Source organism: Notolepis coatsorum (assembly GCF_963971535.1).
Source record: "Notolepis coatsorum genome assembly, chromosome: 1".
Classification (NCBI taxonomy): Eukaryota; Metazoa; Chordata; class Actinopteri; order Aulopiformes; family Paralepididae; genus Notolepis; species Notolepis coatsorum.
In genome coordinates, this window is record NC_140165.1 from 99,805,525 (window position 1) to 99,821,829 (window position 16,305).

At 43.7% G+C, this 16,305-nt stretch overlaps 1 protein-coding gene across 1 annotated transcript in view; it reads left to right on the forward strand.

Annotated features, from left to right (window-relative positions):
* Positions 1-12,184: 12,184 nt before the first annotated feature.
* peli3 (pellino E3 ubiquitin protein ligase family member 3) overlaps positions 12,185-16,305 on the forward strand; it is a gene marked incomplete at its 5' end in the record, with an annotated part of 8,072 nt that continues 3,951 nt past the window's right edge. The window contains one exon of the mRNA XM_084334165.1: positions 12,185-12,340. Within this exon, the coding sequence (XP_084190291.1) occupies positions 12,185-12,340 (156 nt within the window). The remainder of the gene's footprint in view (positions 12,341-16,305) is intronic.

The window sequence follows — 16,305 nt, forward strand, 5'->3', positions numbered from 1 at the left end:
GTAAGGGCTTTCACTAAAGGGTGAGGGTTTTCACCAAGGGTAAGGGCTTTCACTAAAGGGTAAGGGCTTCCACTAGGGGTGGGGAAAGGGGTTTTACTAAGAGTAGGGGTTTCACTGAGGGTAAAGGAAGGACATCCTGTAAGGGAAGGGGTTTCACTAAGGTATGGGTAGGGGTTTCACTAAGGGTAAAAGAAGAATAGAATATAATCTTTATTGTCATTGTTGGTACAATGAAATTTAGTTTGGAGCATCACCACTGGCATACAAACATACTGAATATAGCATACATAATAATAATATCATTAATAGCAAGGAGTTCATATAAGGGTAAGGGTTTCACTGAGGGTAAGAGGTTTCACTGAGGATAGGGGTTTCGGGGTAGGCATTTCACTAACGTTTTCATTGTTTTTCTTTCTGGCGGTTTTTCTGTCTGGGTTTTTATTGCCTTTTGTGCTGGAACTATGACCTAACAATCTGCGTCAGGTTCTCCTGATATGAGATTAACAAGAACAAAGGTGAGGGTGTACTCTCTCTCATCTGACAAGCCCTAGGATTAGTTCATGAGGGGAACTTGTAAGTACTACAGGTGTATTCTCTCTCTCTCTCTCTCTCTCTCTCTCTCTCTCTCTCTCTCTCTCTCTCTCTCTCTCTCTCTCTCTCTCTCTCTCTCTCTCCCTCCCTCCCTCCCTCCCTCCCTCCCTCCCTCCCAGTACTGCAGGGCCAGACAGGACTGCAGGACATCTCTCTGTTAGTATAGTCTAGCTACCTACAGCATAGGCTGTATATATATATATATATATATATATATATAACTATATTCATGTTCAGGCCTTTTATTCTATAGATGCCACAATATCTAGGTACAGTAGGTATGGGAAAGGACACATTCTATAATCCAGTTGATATTCATCCTATTAGACTGCATTGTGCATGCATCTGACAAAACGTCCCTGCAAGGCAGATTTTCAGTGAGTGAGTGAGTGAGTGAGTGAGTGAGTGAGTGAGTGAGTGAGTGATCCCAATTTGCCATGGATAGCCCACAGTCCTGCCGTGCGAACCGTGGGGAAAAAAACGTAATACAATAATAACACAGATAAACAATAAAATATGGATAGATAGCCTGGACCACAGTACTAGTCACAGACGTGCGGGTGATGCTGCGCTGTTGCCACCCGCGTAAGAACTCAGGGGTTCCGCTCCAGTAATGAATTGTAGACAGAGTCCTCCAGATTACATAAGAGGAATGAATCACGTTCCCCTGGAAGGTGCACTTTGCTCTGCATCACATGTTGTGTCAAGGCGACAGACGTGACTGAACCTCACACGATGTTCACGGTTCTGTTCCTCACACGATATTCACGGTTCTGTTCCTCACACGATGTTCACGGTTCTGTTCCTCACACGATGTTCACGTTTCTGTTCCTCACACAATGTTCACGGGTCTTGTGGATCCACAGCATTATTGGGATTTTAAAACAATAAAAGCCATAACAATTTATGTAGATACTTAACGGATGTTAACTTTACCTAAATTGCAAGCGATATAGACAGCATACTGTATATGGTTAATATTTGCCATTTACCTCTGCTAGATCATGTTTATCAATAAAAGTGCCGCTAGTTTTTTGTGATTAAACGTGACGTTTGTAAAAAAAGAAAATATTTGAAAAAATCAAGAAAGAAAAAAAGAATCAATGAAACAAGGTGGAGGCAAACAGTGAAAGTACACAGTGAACTTTTTTGTTAAATATTTATTATTTACCATGTGCACCATGAGCACAAAATGTGTTCTTTTACATGTTCTTCACAGAAAATGAGCCAAGGCCAATGAGTCTCAGGTTAAAAAATTATTAGTTAGTATCATTTCTCTTTTAGTAAACATTGAAAACGGGTCCCACACACCCGAACACCCGAAGGGTTAAGGATAGCATTATTATTGCATTTTGAAAATGAAACATTCTAATGATGAAACAATGGCTATTTTCTTGAAAGCACAGTCCTACAGCAGAGTGGTCTCTACACCTGTACGTCACAGCCTGCTAAACAGCCCAAGAGAGCTCAAATGAGTGTGAAAAATGTGGGGGGGGGGGAAATGTGGCTATAACTTTGAATTGGATGTATAAAGAGTATCACTAATAATAACCAAAAAATGAAGCTTGTCTGAACATTTATGAGTTGCGCAGTTGTGTAGTTATGAGAAAAGTAAACAGACTATAGTGCTATGTCTTCTCTGCGTAAGGAAACCATATTTCCTTTGGCAGCGATCATCGTCGTTTCCATGGACACAGTGAACAAACATGACTGCAGACGCCATGATATTAAATTACTTAAAACCTTTTTTTCAACTCATTTTCAGTTCTTATTTATAGAAGAGATAAAAAAAATATGGGGGGGGGGACACAATAATTGAGTATTATTTATAATATGTTTGGGTGGGGGGTCATAACAGTAGTATTGGCTTGTACTGTTGGGGGTTGTACAGTATAAGTAACATAGACTAGAGAGCTTTAAATCATCTCTCTGGCTCCCAGCGTGGATTTGAGGCACGAAAAGGTACCAAAACGATGTTTCACACAAGCTTGCTTTTGCCTTATATCATCTGAATTTGTCTAACCACCATCATCTCAACATTCCAGTGCAGTTCCGTACCGATGTACCCGGGATAAAACCATACCTCCACTTGTTATGACATATTTCAAATGTATTCTCAGTGATATTCAGCGCACCACCAGACAGTGCTACCGCTCAGCAAATAAATACGCACACACGCTACTAGGAATTACCAACCTAGAGGTAATAACTGGATTATACTGGGTGGGTGATAATGCATTTTCACAAAATATGGAAGTGGGGGAATCGCTAAAAAGGTTTGAGTAGGAGAAATAATGTGATCAGTGTTGTCAGGGGTTCATAATTTATTCCCGAGCTCCTGAGTTCATTTGTCAGCGTGTATATTTAGCTCCCTGCTCACTTGCTCCTCCAATAGAGGGATTCGACTCTCTGTCTCTCTCTCCCTCTCTCTCTCTTTCCTCCTCACCCACCACACACACGTCCTCCACACACACTCACCCTCCCCTGCAGTGGGAGGAGAGAGGGAGAGAATGGTGAGAGCAGGAGAGAGAGGGAGAGAGGCCAGGAAAGATGGGAAGGAGGACTAGAGAGAGAGAGAGAGAGAGAGAGAGAGATAGATGAAGGGACCAGAGAGTAGTGGAACGGTACTAATGAGACATACAAACAAATATTATCGCTCAAATACAACGGTAATGGCAACAGGAAGTGAATGGCTTTTACTGCGTTGTGATGTCTATAATTTCAGCGCTGTGTATTATTTAAGCGTTGTGTATTATTTCAGTGTTGTGTATTATTTCAGCGCTGTGTACTCTTCCAGCGAATCGCCATTTTGGTCGACCAGACTTTTTAGATGTTTTTTGTGTGTGGGAGCATAAAGAGAATGATACAAGTAAGACATCAGAGGCATTACCCTTTATTTATTCATTTATATTGTTTTCTCTCTCATCCTTCACTCTTACATTCTAATGAACATGGTGTGGTATGTATGTATAAAAAGGAATAAAGAAAATTATATATGGGTGGCGGCTGGGTGGCGCAGCGGACTAAGCGCTCGTCACCAACGCGAGAGACACTGGTATCGAATCCGGCTGTCAGCGTTGCCTCCGGCTTGGCCGGCCGTCATACTGGCTCAATTGGCAGAGTCAGCGGGAGGGAAGCCGGTGGGTGGTAATCTGGTCGTTGTAAACAGCGACTCCTACAGGTCGGTCAAGGCGTCTGCACAGCGAGGGTGGGAGATGGTGAGGGTAGTGTGAGCCTCCCACACGGTACACCTCACCAATGAAAGTCCGCGCTGGCAGGTGAAAAGAAGTGGCTGGCTGACTCTGCATGTATCGGAGGGGACATGTGATAGTATCTATCAACCCTCCCTAGACCGACCAGTGGGGGGCACATGCGAGTAACGACCAGGAAGGGGAGGGGGGAATTGGCATGACGACTAAATTGGGATGGGAGAAAAACACAGAAAAACAGGAGAAAAAGTGGATACAAAAAAAAATAATATATATGTAAATATAAATATATACATAGCTGCAAGTAGTCTAGCCCTAGCTTATACAAGGGTGCAGGCCAGATCACGTACATTGATGTTATGACTCATGAACCGAAGAAATAAATGAATGGGTGATTGAATGGCTGTATCTCTGCCATTTTGTAATTGAGTCGCAAACATTTGGTGTAAATGTAATTGACAGACATTACTGAACAACCAACAAAGTCACGCAAGCATCCTTTGATGTTTATGGGGGGGAGGGGTCTCCATGTCAATATGACACATGTGCATCGATTATTTCTAGCACATGATAGTGCTCCTGCTCTTCTACATAGAAGTCCAGAGCGCTTGTATCTAGTGTCAACTTTCCTCTAACCGGTACATTTTGAAATACAGAAGTTGTGTCACATTACATGAATAAACAATGCACCCGTGTAGTATTGAAGTATCTGCAGTCCACCGCTGTGCTTCCAGAGGCTATTTTTCTTCTCCACACACCATCCGGGGAGGGTAGATTCATAACCTCACACATATACAGTCAGACCTAAACAGACTGCATCTATGTTGCACAGCGCCTTCGATCTCTGGACTTAAAGATTTCCCTATGGATTCATTCCCAAGGCTGTATTTGGCTTGGGGTTTTCATTGACCATAGTATACTCACTGCATTGCCCAGCACAAATGGCCACTGGCTTACGCTGTAATATACTGTTTGTTTATTTCAACAGGGACAACACACATTAATGAACATTACTGTAAATGTGTGAGACGGTGTTAGCCAAAGCAAATTTTCAACTGTTGTCCCTGGGCCTGGTGTTAAAAAGCAGTTAAAAAAAAAGAAAGCATCTAGCATGCAAACAGTTCATTAACACTCTCAGTGCCCAGCAGGGGGCACACATTTAGTGCTTGAATGCCCACCATCCGCTTCAATGTTAAAGGAAAACTCCAACATTTTGGGAAATTAGCTTATTTAACATCTTCCCTGGAGTTAGACAAAAATGTCTCTGTGCGTGCATTTAGCTTAGGGAACAGTCGCTCTGTTAGCGTAGCTTAGCTTCATCACTGGAAGTGGGGGAGGGTTTGAGCCTGACGTTCCCTACAGTGCCCTACAGTCACGAAATACACTCCAAATACAACTCCAAAACGTTCCTGTAAACATGTTGTGACCTATGTATTTACCACGTGGAAAAATTAAAAATAATTGAATTCGACAATTATGTTTTCTAAGCAGATATACTCTGAACTATTTTTTGCCGAACGACTCCTCTCTGAGCGCAGTCAGTGATTTCTACGTGAAGCCGTGTTTGTTTACATTCTCATTCATTCAAAGGATCCGAACCGATTGAAGTTTATAGATACCATGACTTAAAATCCTCTTACCTTGACGATTAAAAGCCTCCCCAATTTAGAAAACAGTAATCCAATGGCTGGTATTGATATACTATTTACTACTGCACGCTAACGGAGCTAACCGGACACTCAAGCAGATAACGAGAGCAATGACTTCCTTTCTGGGGGGTTTCAAAATAAAAGAGCGACGTCTATAGCAGCGGAATACGTTTATTTTGTACATTATCTAACGTTAACACGAACCTAAACTAACGTTACAACTAACCTAAAGTTAGTTTAGGTTCGTGTTAACGTTAGATAATGTACAAAATAAACGTATTCCGCTTTGTCGAATTCAATTATTTTTAATTTCTCCACGTGGTAAATACATAGGTCACAACATGTTTACAGGAACGTTTTGGAGTTGTATTTGGAGTGTATTTCGTGACTGTAGGGCACTGTAGGGAACGTCAGGCTCAAACCCTCCCCCACTTCCAGTGATGAAGCTAAGCTACGCTAACAGAGCGACTGTTCCCTAAGCTAAATGCACGCACAGAGACAAAAAAGGTATGCATCTTCTTGTCTAACTCCAGGGAAGATGTTAAATAAGCTAATTTCACAAAATGTTGGAGTTTTCCTTTAACGTTAATGGGCGCCCTGCCCTTCACAAAGAAAAGAGAACTCTCTCCGGGGCTCCCGCCAGCTTCTCCGGGATCGTTTGCGTTACCGCACTGGACGCCTCGCGGCGTCCGTCTCCGCCACTCCAGATTCGGGGATCTGAACCCGACAATATCGCCTAATCTATGTTTTAAATTATGGCTATGTGTCTAATCTGCCCGTCGCCCATCAATGACTCATTTTCCAGTCAACATTGTCGAAGCGGATTGTTTTTTTATCGGTTCATTTCCGTTTTATAGCATTTTGAAATGCTGCCCTCGAAATGCTGCCCTCGTTTTCAAGGGGGAAAAAAAGATTCTCTGATAAACGCCCTGTGCTGTAATATTCTAGAACGTTGTCATTTTTCGGCCTATTTATGAATCGTTTTCAAATAAACGCGAGACCAGCGATAGTATATGTGTACGCTCGCACAGTCCAATCCAATCCAATCCAACTTTATTTATAAAGCGCTTTAACAGCCACAGGGGCACAAAGTGCTGTACAGGGGGAGCATATTAAAAACTATTAGCAGCACTAAAAATAGAAAAAAAACAAGAGTACCAAAACAGAGATAAAAAACATTAGGTAAATATAGGCAGCAATACAAGTTTAAATAGATCAGAGTACTTAAAAAAAAATATATATATATATTTAAAAGCAAGGGAAACAGTAACAAAACAACAACACAGTAAGACAATAAGATCATAAAATCAACAAGCTACATGGTGTCGAAAGCCAGAGAGAAGAGGTGGGTCTTAAGGAGGCCTTTAAAACGGGGCAGTGATGAGGCCTGCCTAATCTGCAGTGGCAGCTCATTCCACATTTTGGGGGCGGCAACGGAGAAAGCACGGTCCCCCCTGAGCTTACGCCTAGTTGTAGGCACTACTAGGAGCAGCTGGTCAGCTGACCTGAGAGAGCGAGAAGGTGTGTAGACCTGCAACAGCTCAGAGAGGTAGGGTGGAGCAAGGTCATGAAGGGCTTTAAAAGCAAATAAAATAATTTTAAAATGAATCCTAAAGTGCACTGGGAGCCAGTGGAGTGAAAATAAAATCGGTGAGATGTGGTCGTATTTACGAGTGCCAGTTAAAAGACGGGCAGCGGCGTTCTGCACCATCTGAAGGCGAGCCACTGAGGATCCACTCACCCCTATATAAAGTGCATTGCAGTAATCCAGCCTGGTAGTCACAAATGCATGGATTACTGCTTCAAAATGCTGGGCGTGCAGGATGGGCTTAATTTTGGCCAGCTGCCTCAACTGGAAAAAACTTGTTTTAACCACGGCCTTGATCTGGCTGTCAAATTTAAGGTCTGGGTCGATCTTTACACCTAGGTTCTTTACTATTGGTTTGACATGTTGTGCCAGCGAACCCAGATCTAGCAGTGAGGTCACAGCGGGGCCACCAAAAACCATGACCTCCGTCAAACAGCCTGGGGGACACATATGGGAAAAGCTTATATCTCCGTGAAAACGGGTCTGATCATCCCAAGACTGGTAAAATAGATTCCTTACCTGAGATCAGATGGTATCCAAATGGATTATTCCAATTCCTGATCGCCATTCCGAAAATCGATCCTTTTATTGATCCAATGCTACGTACTGTAAAGACATATTACACGCTGTCCTGAGGGTCCAGAATGAATCTGATCGGCTCCGGTTACATGCGTGAGAAGTAAAATGTGGATTCCGGAGTTTTTTTTTTCTCATCCATTTTCATTGAGTCCAATCCAATTACACCATTACCATCTGGGAGACGATAGGGGGCGCTTTTTTCACATCTGAGCGCCTGGTGGGGCAGGCTTACCAACGGTAGACTCGGTTGATGAAATATGAATTCAGATCGCTAATAAAAAAAATAAAACGAATATTCTCGTGATGGGCATTCAACCCGTGGGCTGATAACCCGAGAAATCTCGTGATGGGCATTCAATGTGTTAAGAACAGGTTAAAAAAACATCATGCAAAATATGAGTAAAATCTAGCTAAAGAGCACATTGACAACATTGTCCTGACTGAATCTCGGTCTTTAAAGAACCCAGGACACATATCGCAAAGAGTAGGGGGTTCCCTGACGTTCCTGGCCAAATTCCCAATCAGGTCTCTGACATCAAGGCCACCTAATCATCCCTTCCCCTTAATTGGCTGATATCAATCCCTGTCTCCTGAGCCATTCAGCCATTGTGTAGGGTAGCCACTGTGTGCCTGGTGCCAGTGTATGGCAGCCATTGAGCCTGCGTAGCCCAAGGTTGGGTGATACCAGTGGTGGCACTGGTGAAGGAGGCAATTTCGACCCTACATTGTGGGGAGTGCTTTGAGTGTTTAGAAAAGCGCTATATAAATGTAATGAATTATTATTATTATTATTAGCAGACATGTACAAACATAAGCACAAATACTCTGTATGCAGACAAACAGACACGAGAGCTATGTATGGCAGCACATACATTAGCAGACGCACAGCACATGCATTTGCAGACATGTACAAACATAAGCAGACATGTACAGACAACAATGATAAGACGTATTAGGTCATATTTACACACTGACAACCAGCATTAACATTAAACCACTTGCCAGCATAGTCTATTTATTTGGGGGGGGATTGCCTTCCCCCCCTTCATTGCGGCACGGTGGTGTAGTGGTTCAACACTCGCCTCACAGCAAGAAGGTCCAGGGTTCGATTCCCGCTTGGGGACCAGGTTTCCATGATGCCAGTTACCCAGGTGGGGTATCTCCCAGGCCTTTCTGTGTGGAGTTTGCATGTTCTCCCTGTGCTCGCAAGGGTTTCCCCCCCGATAAGATAAACCCAATGGGAAAACATGCACAACAACAAGATCGCTAAAGCTGTGGCGTCCTTGACGAAGACGGACAGGAGCACTTGGATTGGTCCCCTGGTGCGGCTCACGTTGCACCTGTCTGCTCCCGGCTGCCCTTGGGGGGGAAGGACGACAGGATGGGTTAATCGCAGAGACGAATCGCATACATGCGTCGCATGCATGCCGATTAATAACCTCTGAGCAGGTCCTAAATTATTATTATTATTATTTCATTGGCCTATGCCATAGCTAGCATACTCATCTTCATCATCGTCATCATCACAATAGGCCTACCAGTCCTCCGTATTGATCACCAACACTACACAGAGAATTGCAATAACAATTGCTTGCCTACCTTTCTGTTCCTTTGTCTGAAATAGCCCACAAAACAGCCATGTAGTCGTTTGCCTCCTTCTCGCTGCTTCATAACAACCAAACAGACTGAGCGTCTTGACCGCTGCTATATTGGTCAGTCATGCTGTGTGTCCTTTGATAATCCATCGCCAGCCTTGATTCTTTCAAATAACTTTGGACTGCTATGGTCCCAGGTATCCATACACACACCATAGATTAAAAGGTTGAACAGTATGTGCTTTAAAACATTTCCCACAACACCTGGAAGTGGGGGGGGGGGGGACCAAAAACATTTCTGTTCCAGTGCCCTTGTCATGTGGTCATGTTTTGGCACCATTTCCCACAAATTTTGTTTGTTCAACTGATTCAACTGGGTTGAGAGAATAATGTGGCAAGGGAAGCTGGTTGTGGCATTGTACTCAGTAGGGATATCCTCTTTCATTGGTCTATGTTGACCACTCCCCTGATAATTAGGCCACACCCCCTTTTTGTATCTTTTGAACCGTTTGTCATAGAGACTTGCTTGCGGGTTGTGCCATTGTACTCAGTAGGGATGTCCTCTTTCATTGGTCTATGTTGACCACTCCCCCGATCCTTAGGCCACACCCCCTTTTTGTATCTTTTGAACCGTTTGTCGTAGAGACTTGCGGGTTGTGCCATTGTACTCAGTAGGGATATCCTCTTTCATTGGTCTATGTTGACCACTCCCCCAATCCTTAGACCGCGCCCCCTTTTTGTATCTTTTTAACCGTTTGTCGTAGAGACTTGCGGGTTGTACCATTGTACTCAGTAGGGATATCCTCTTTCATTGGTCTATATTGACCACGTCCTTAGGCCGTGCCCCCTTTTTGTATCTTTTGAACCGTTTGTCATAGAGACAATACAGACCCTCTCCCGTTGGCTGGCGGTGCACAGGCATCACCCACACTTTGTCTAATTGTCTATTTTTGTTATTTAAATGTTTTAATTAAAAACAAAGGTTCGAAAAACCCTGACGAAGTTTTAATCACTTTATTCAAATTGAGGATTTAGTTTGAGGATAAAAAAAAAATATATATAACTTTTTTTAAATTAAAAACGAAGGTTCGAACGTCCGCTTCGGGGACAGCCTTACCAAACATAATTATTTATATTATTCAAATGGAACTCAAACATTTTCCGTTGTGATGTCACAGTATCATGTCATAATCAAACATTCTAGAACATTTGTGTATCTATTCAACAATTCTCTCAGAAGATCTCATTGTGCATCTTGAAACAGTACTGAACAGATAGACTAACCAACATAGATTGAAGCCTGCATTTCTCAACCACAACGGCGGTTGTGTGCATGTTCAAGTCGGTCTTCCCCACCGCAAGTAGAATTGTGAATACTTTACCGTTTTTGGTGGTTAGTGACAGGATCTAACGTTATGAATGAAAATCAAGAGATGAATCATCAATGGGAGCAGGCAGCGGCTTGCTACAAGGCCTTTATGCTGGAAAATAGCACACAAAGTAACCTTAACCTGTAAGTATGTGATCTATTTTTGTAATATTTATTTGTGTTATATTTGATTTGATTTGATTTTATTAGGGATCCCCATTAGCTGGTGCGATAGCAACCAGCTAGTCTTCCTGGGGTCCACACACAAAAAAACATACAAAAACAATCACTATTGCAAAAACAAAATGATTAAAAGTCAGTACACACAATGCATAATGAAACTACTGTAACAATTAAGATAACTAAAATTACATTAGTGTAAAACAATAATATGTTTGTGTCTGCATCTGGGTTCCGGCTATAGTTCAACCGTTACAATATTTGCAGGTTCCCGGCTGTATATGTAGCTGTAAGCTTTGCTTGCTTCATATCACAGCCAAGTTCTCACAATTTCAATGGAGAATTTGTCTGTTTACCGGGGGCTGACATCTTGATTAAAACGTAAAATCTCTCCATTTAATTATTTTTAAAAGTTGCCTACCGTTTTGCTGTGGAAAGAGACAATACAGAGACAATACAGACCCTCTCCCGTTGGCCGGCGGTGCACAGGCATCACCCACACTTTCACAATTTCCCCGCGCGGAATTGTCTAGTTCTATATTATTCTGCTATTCTCTGTTATTCTCTATTATTCTGTTATTCTCTATTATTCTGTTATTCTCTATTATTCTGTTATTCTCTATTATTCTCTATTCTCTGTTATTCTATATTATTCTGTTCTATATTATTCTGTTATTCTCTGTTATTCTCTATTCTCTATTATTCTGTTATTCTCTATTATTCTGTTATTCTCTGTTATTCTCTGTTATTCTCTGTTATTCTCTGTTATTCTATATTATTCTCTGTTATTCTCCTTCTTTTGTCTTCTTTTGTCACACAGCTTTTCTTTGTTGCCCCCCCTTCTCTGGACCTCTTTAATCCCCCCGGTCTCTCTTTCTCCCCCTCTCTCTCTTTCTCCCCCTCTCTCTCTTTCTCCCTCTCCCCGTCTCTCTCTCTTTCTCCCTCTCTCTCTCTTTCTCCCTCTCCCCGTCTCTCTCTCTCTTTCTCCCTCTCTCTCTCTTTCTCCCTCTCCCCCTCTCTGTTTCCCTGTCTCGTCTCTGTGTTTATGTCCTTCTTTATCTCTGTCTCCCCCTTCTCTCTTTATCGCTCTCTCTCTATTTATCGCTCTCTCGCTCTTGCTCTCTATCTTTATCGCTCTCTCTCTCTCTCCCCCTCTCCACCCCCAGGATGTGGCTGTGGGTTGATTAGAAAATGCGTGGCATAGAACAAGCAATCCATCACCCTGCCAAACCCAGGCACAGACGCATGCGCACACTCACTCACACACACACACACACACACACACACACACACACACACACACACACACACACACACACACACCCCTCTCTCTGTGCCACCCCCCTCTATCCTCCTCTCCTCCTCCCCTGATCGCTCTCTTCAGACCCAAAGCTTCTTATGTTTGTGTTTTTCTACACATCCACATGCGACTCACCGTGTGCTGTGTATCTGCCAAGCCTTCCTCCTCCTCCTCCTCCTCCTCCTCACCTCTCCCTGCCCTCCAAACCCATTCCTCCTCCTCCTCCTCCCCCTCTATCCATCCATCCACGCAACCCGCCCGCCCGCCCATGACCGCCATTGTGCTTCTTTACTTCTTCTAATGACATGTTACAAACATGCGTGTTGACCCTAAACTAACCACATCAGGGTGTGTTAATAGCGACACTATTTGAATCCTGGTTGTGCCTTTTTTTAACACAACATGTGTGTGTATATGTTTATAATGTGCGCTCTCTCTCTCTCTCTCTCTCTCCCTCTCTCTCTTTCTCTCCGCCCACCTACCCGCCCACGTCTGCCATTGAGTTTCTTCTCCCCTCCGTCTCCACCTCTCGTTTCACCTCCTCCATTCTCTTCTCCTCGCCCCCATCCCCCCCCCCCCCCCCCCCCCCCCCCCACACACACCACCACCACCACTCTCCATGTCTCCTAGCCAGGGCAGTGGGAGAGAGGGAGCCGAGCGGTAAATGAAATGGCGCCCGGCTGCCTGAATCTTCTGCCTGCCATCCGTCATCCGATTATGGGGAGATATTCTCCTCGTCGGGCTCGATTAGATGGGCGAGATTCGATAAGGTCTAATACCGGGGGACGCAATTGACTTATGGGTAAAGTAGTCCGTGTAGGTTAGTGGGCACTTTGTGCCGGGGGACATTCATTTTTCGAAGGAGGGGACTGGAGTCAAGGTTATCTTGAGAAGCAGGATGGAGGAGGTGGGGTGTGAGGATGGAGACAGGGCCTAATGCTTTCAATGTTAGGACGTTTGAGTTGCCAGATCGAAGGCTGTGTGGTATACCCTATTTTAAACGTCACCACAATCATTGGGAGTGAATTCGTTTGAATATGGCCACTAGTGATGTCATCAGGGACATTGGATCCATGTGTTGTGTTAATTACAGCTCCATGATTGTGGACTTTAGGAGGTCGGGGGTCAAGGACTACAGCCCCCTCAGCATCGACGGGGCACCGGTTGAGAGAGTGAACAGTTTTAAGTACCTCGGAGCCCACATATCCGAGGACTTGACATGGACCCGACCACACACATTGACAGTGTTGTGAAGAAGGCACGACAACGCCTCTACTTCCTCAGGCGCCTAAGGAAGTTCCAAGTCAGTCAGAAGATCCTTAAGAACTTCTACTCATGTACAATAGAGAGCATCCTGACTGGCAACATCACCTCCTGGTTTGGGAATAGCACTGCACAAGACCGAAGCAGACTACAAAGAGTGACACGTTCAGCGGAACGCACAATTGGAGGGGGGCTTCCCACCCTCCAGGACATTTACAACAAGCGGTGCAGGGGCAAGGCTAAGAGAATCATCAAGGACTCCAGCCACCCGAACAACTGCCTCTTTGAACTGCTGCGGTCAGGCAAGCGATACCGGAGTCTCAAGGCGAGCACAGAAAGACTCAGAAGAAGCTTCTATCCCCAGGCCATCAGGCTGCTCAACAAACAATAAACACTATGCAACAACCATCAAATGCACACAGCCAGGGAACAAACTTAACTTTTTGACTTACCAGCCATTTGGCTGGTAGATTTTTAAAAGTACCAGCCGGGCAGATTTTTTACCAGCCAAAAATTATAAATAGCTTTTTAGTATATCGCCATGTGTTATTATTACATATAATACTCTCATATGCTATTTTCAATTAATATCATAAACAACATAAGGAATATTAGCATAATTTTGAGTGGACTGAAGGAATGAGTCAGCGTTAATAGTTTTAAATGCAAATAATTTATTGAAACATAGAAGTGGGGTCGGGACCAGGCCATGTGAGCGGATCGGAGCGTGAGCGGCGCGGGGAGCGGAGCGGGCGGTTTTGACGTGAGCGAGGAGTGGGTTTTAAAATGGGTCGGTGCGACGTCCGGAGCGAGAGTTCTCCTCCGCTCCAATCCACTCCGGGCCGCTCAGACAGTGGTTTAACACTGATGTAATAATATACATGTAGTACAATGCCAAAGCAACAGATGGCGATGTACAAACATGAAAGCCATTTTCAACCAATGAGAATTGAGAAGGGTGAACTTGTGATATCCTGTTCAGGCTTTGTCACTCACAGGATGTTAGAAAAGTATCGACGCCATTGTTGTTGTCGTTAGCTTACATGCTAACGTTAATGGCAGCGACCATAGCATTGTGGCTCGGCTAACTATCATCGCTTAATAGAGCTAGTGAATGGATAAACAACGTTATTTAACATTGCAGAATGGGTACAATTACAATGCGGCTCAATACAAACAATTGTTAAGGGGCCCAGGGGGTGTAGACTGTTGTAGTTTGAGCTAATTTACACCATGCTCCAAAAAGAAAAAGAAAAAAAAGCCGAGCGGTCTGGCGCGGGGAGCGGGGAGCGCTCGATTCAAGGTGAGCGGTGAGGGAGCGGAGAGCGACTTGGGGGCGGGGTCAACATGAGCGATTAGCGGAGCGGACCAAGCTTTAAAGAGCGAAGAGCGGATTTCTCGGCCGCGCCGATCCGCTCACGTGGCCTGGTCGGGACACACACACACACAGTGTTTCAACTCACCACCCTGCATCATATTGTAGTCTGTCTTCAAACTTCCACTCCTCTCAAAACTTTTTTATATTTGAATATCAACATTATCTGTCCATCCTCAGTAATCCTCAGTTTACTATAATATACTCCTGAGTCCTGACTAGTGACTCCGTCGTCTTTCCAAACGCACGCACACACACACACACAGGGAAGGGGAGAGTGCCCCTCCCCCCCATTTCCCTTTCCTCAGTGCTGTTCACTATGGCTCTGTCTCGTCTGATCATCAGGATTAGCTTGTTAGCTTACGTTAACGTTGTAGTGATTGGTACATAAACGTTAATTTCGGGCGATGTGGGCATAAAGGAATGGCGACGGTGCAAAGCATGTAGCTGCATTGGACTCGTTGTGAGAAGAAAAAAAACATCACAGACTTATTTCGCATCTGTAGGCGCACTGCTGTGTTAACGCTGCTGCTCTGTTTTCAAGAAACAACACGGAGTGGGCGGATATCATATGACTCGCGGAGTTGCTAAGGGTTTTTCAAAATAAGAGTATCATATGAACCTGAACGTTGCTAGCTGCCGGAGCCCAGATATTATGACTGGAGCTGCGCTTGGGGCGGCAATGAGACCTGCACAGGATTTTCAAAATAAGAGTATCGATATGAACTACACGCCAGCTGGCGGGCAGACTATTATTTTTAGACGCCAGACGGTAAATCTACACGCATTTGGCGAATGGCGTCTAGTTATTTTGTTCCCTGCACACAGCACACACATCCACATCCACACGCACACACTCACTTTAAACAAACAACACACTGCAGCACCCACTCTCCACACTTTAGATCACCTAAACACACTTTATATTTATTGGTAAAGGATTTGCACTACAACTCGTACACCTTACTGTAAATTGTACCTAAATTGTATCTCATCCCATTTCTGCTTTGCACTATATAGTATTGTATATTAGTATATTGCATAGTATATTGTATATTGTATGGTAAGTAACTCAGTTACTTCTAGTCTGCATCGAACATTGTACATATGTCTATACTGAACACTGTGACCTCTATTTTTACTTCTTTTTACATGCTACTTTATTTTATTTCATACTTATCTTGTCTAGCACAGTCTCTGGGGCGTAACAGTAAGAAGCATTTTGTATAAAAGTATTCTGTACTTCTGTATGACAACTATTAAAGAAACTTGAAACTTGAAATGATGTAGATGGGAAATAGATTCAATGTCCCCAATGACATCACTGGTCGCCATATTCAAACTCATTTACTCTCAATAACTGTCAAACTAAATGGATGTGTGCAAAACTGTTGTGTGTGAGATTATGTGCAAAGTAAATCAGCAGTTATTTTGTGAAGTGCCCCTTTAAGGTGCCGGCCTTGGATCCATGCAAACTGTTTTTACAGTACCGTCAGCTCTAAAATTGTGTCCAATATGTATCAAATTTGCTCTCTCTCTCTGTGAACTTGTAAGTACTACAGGTGTATTCTCTCTCTCTCTCTCTCTCTCTCTCTCTCTCTCTCTCT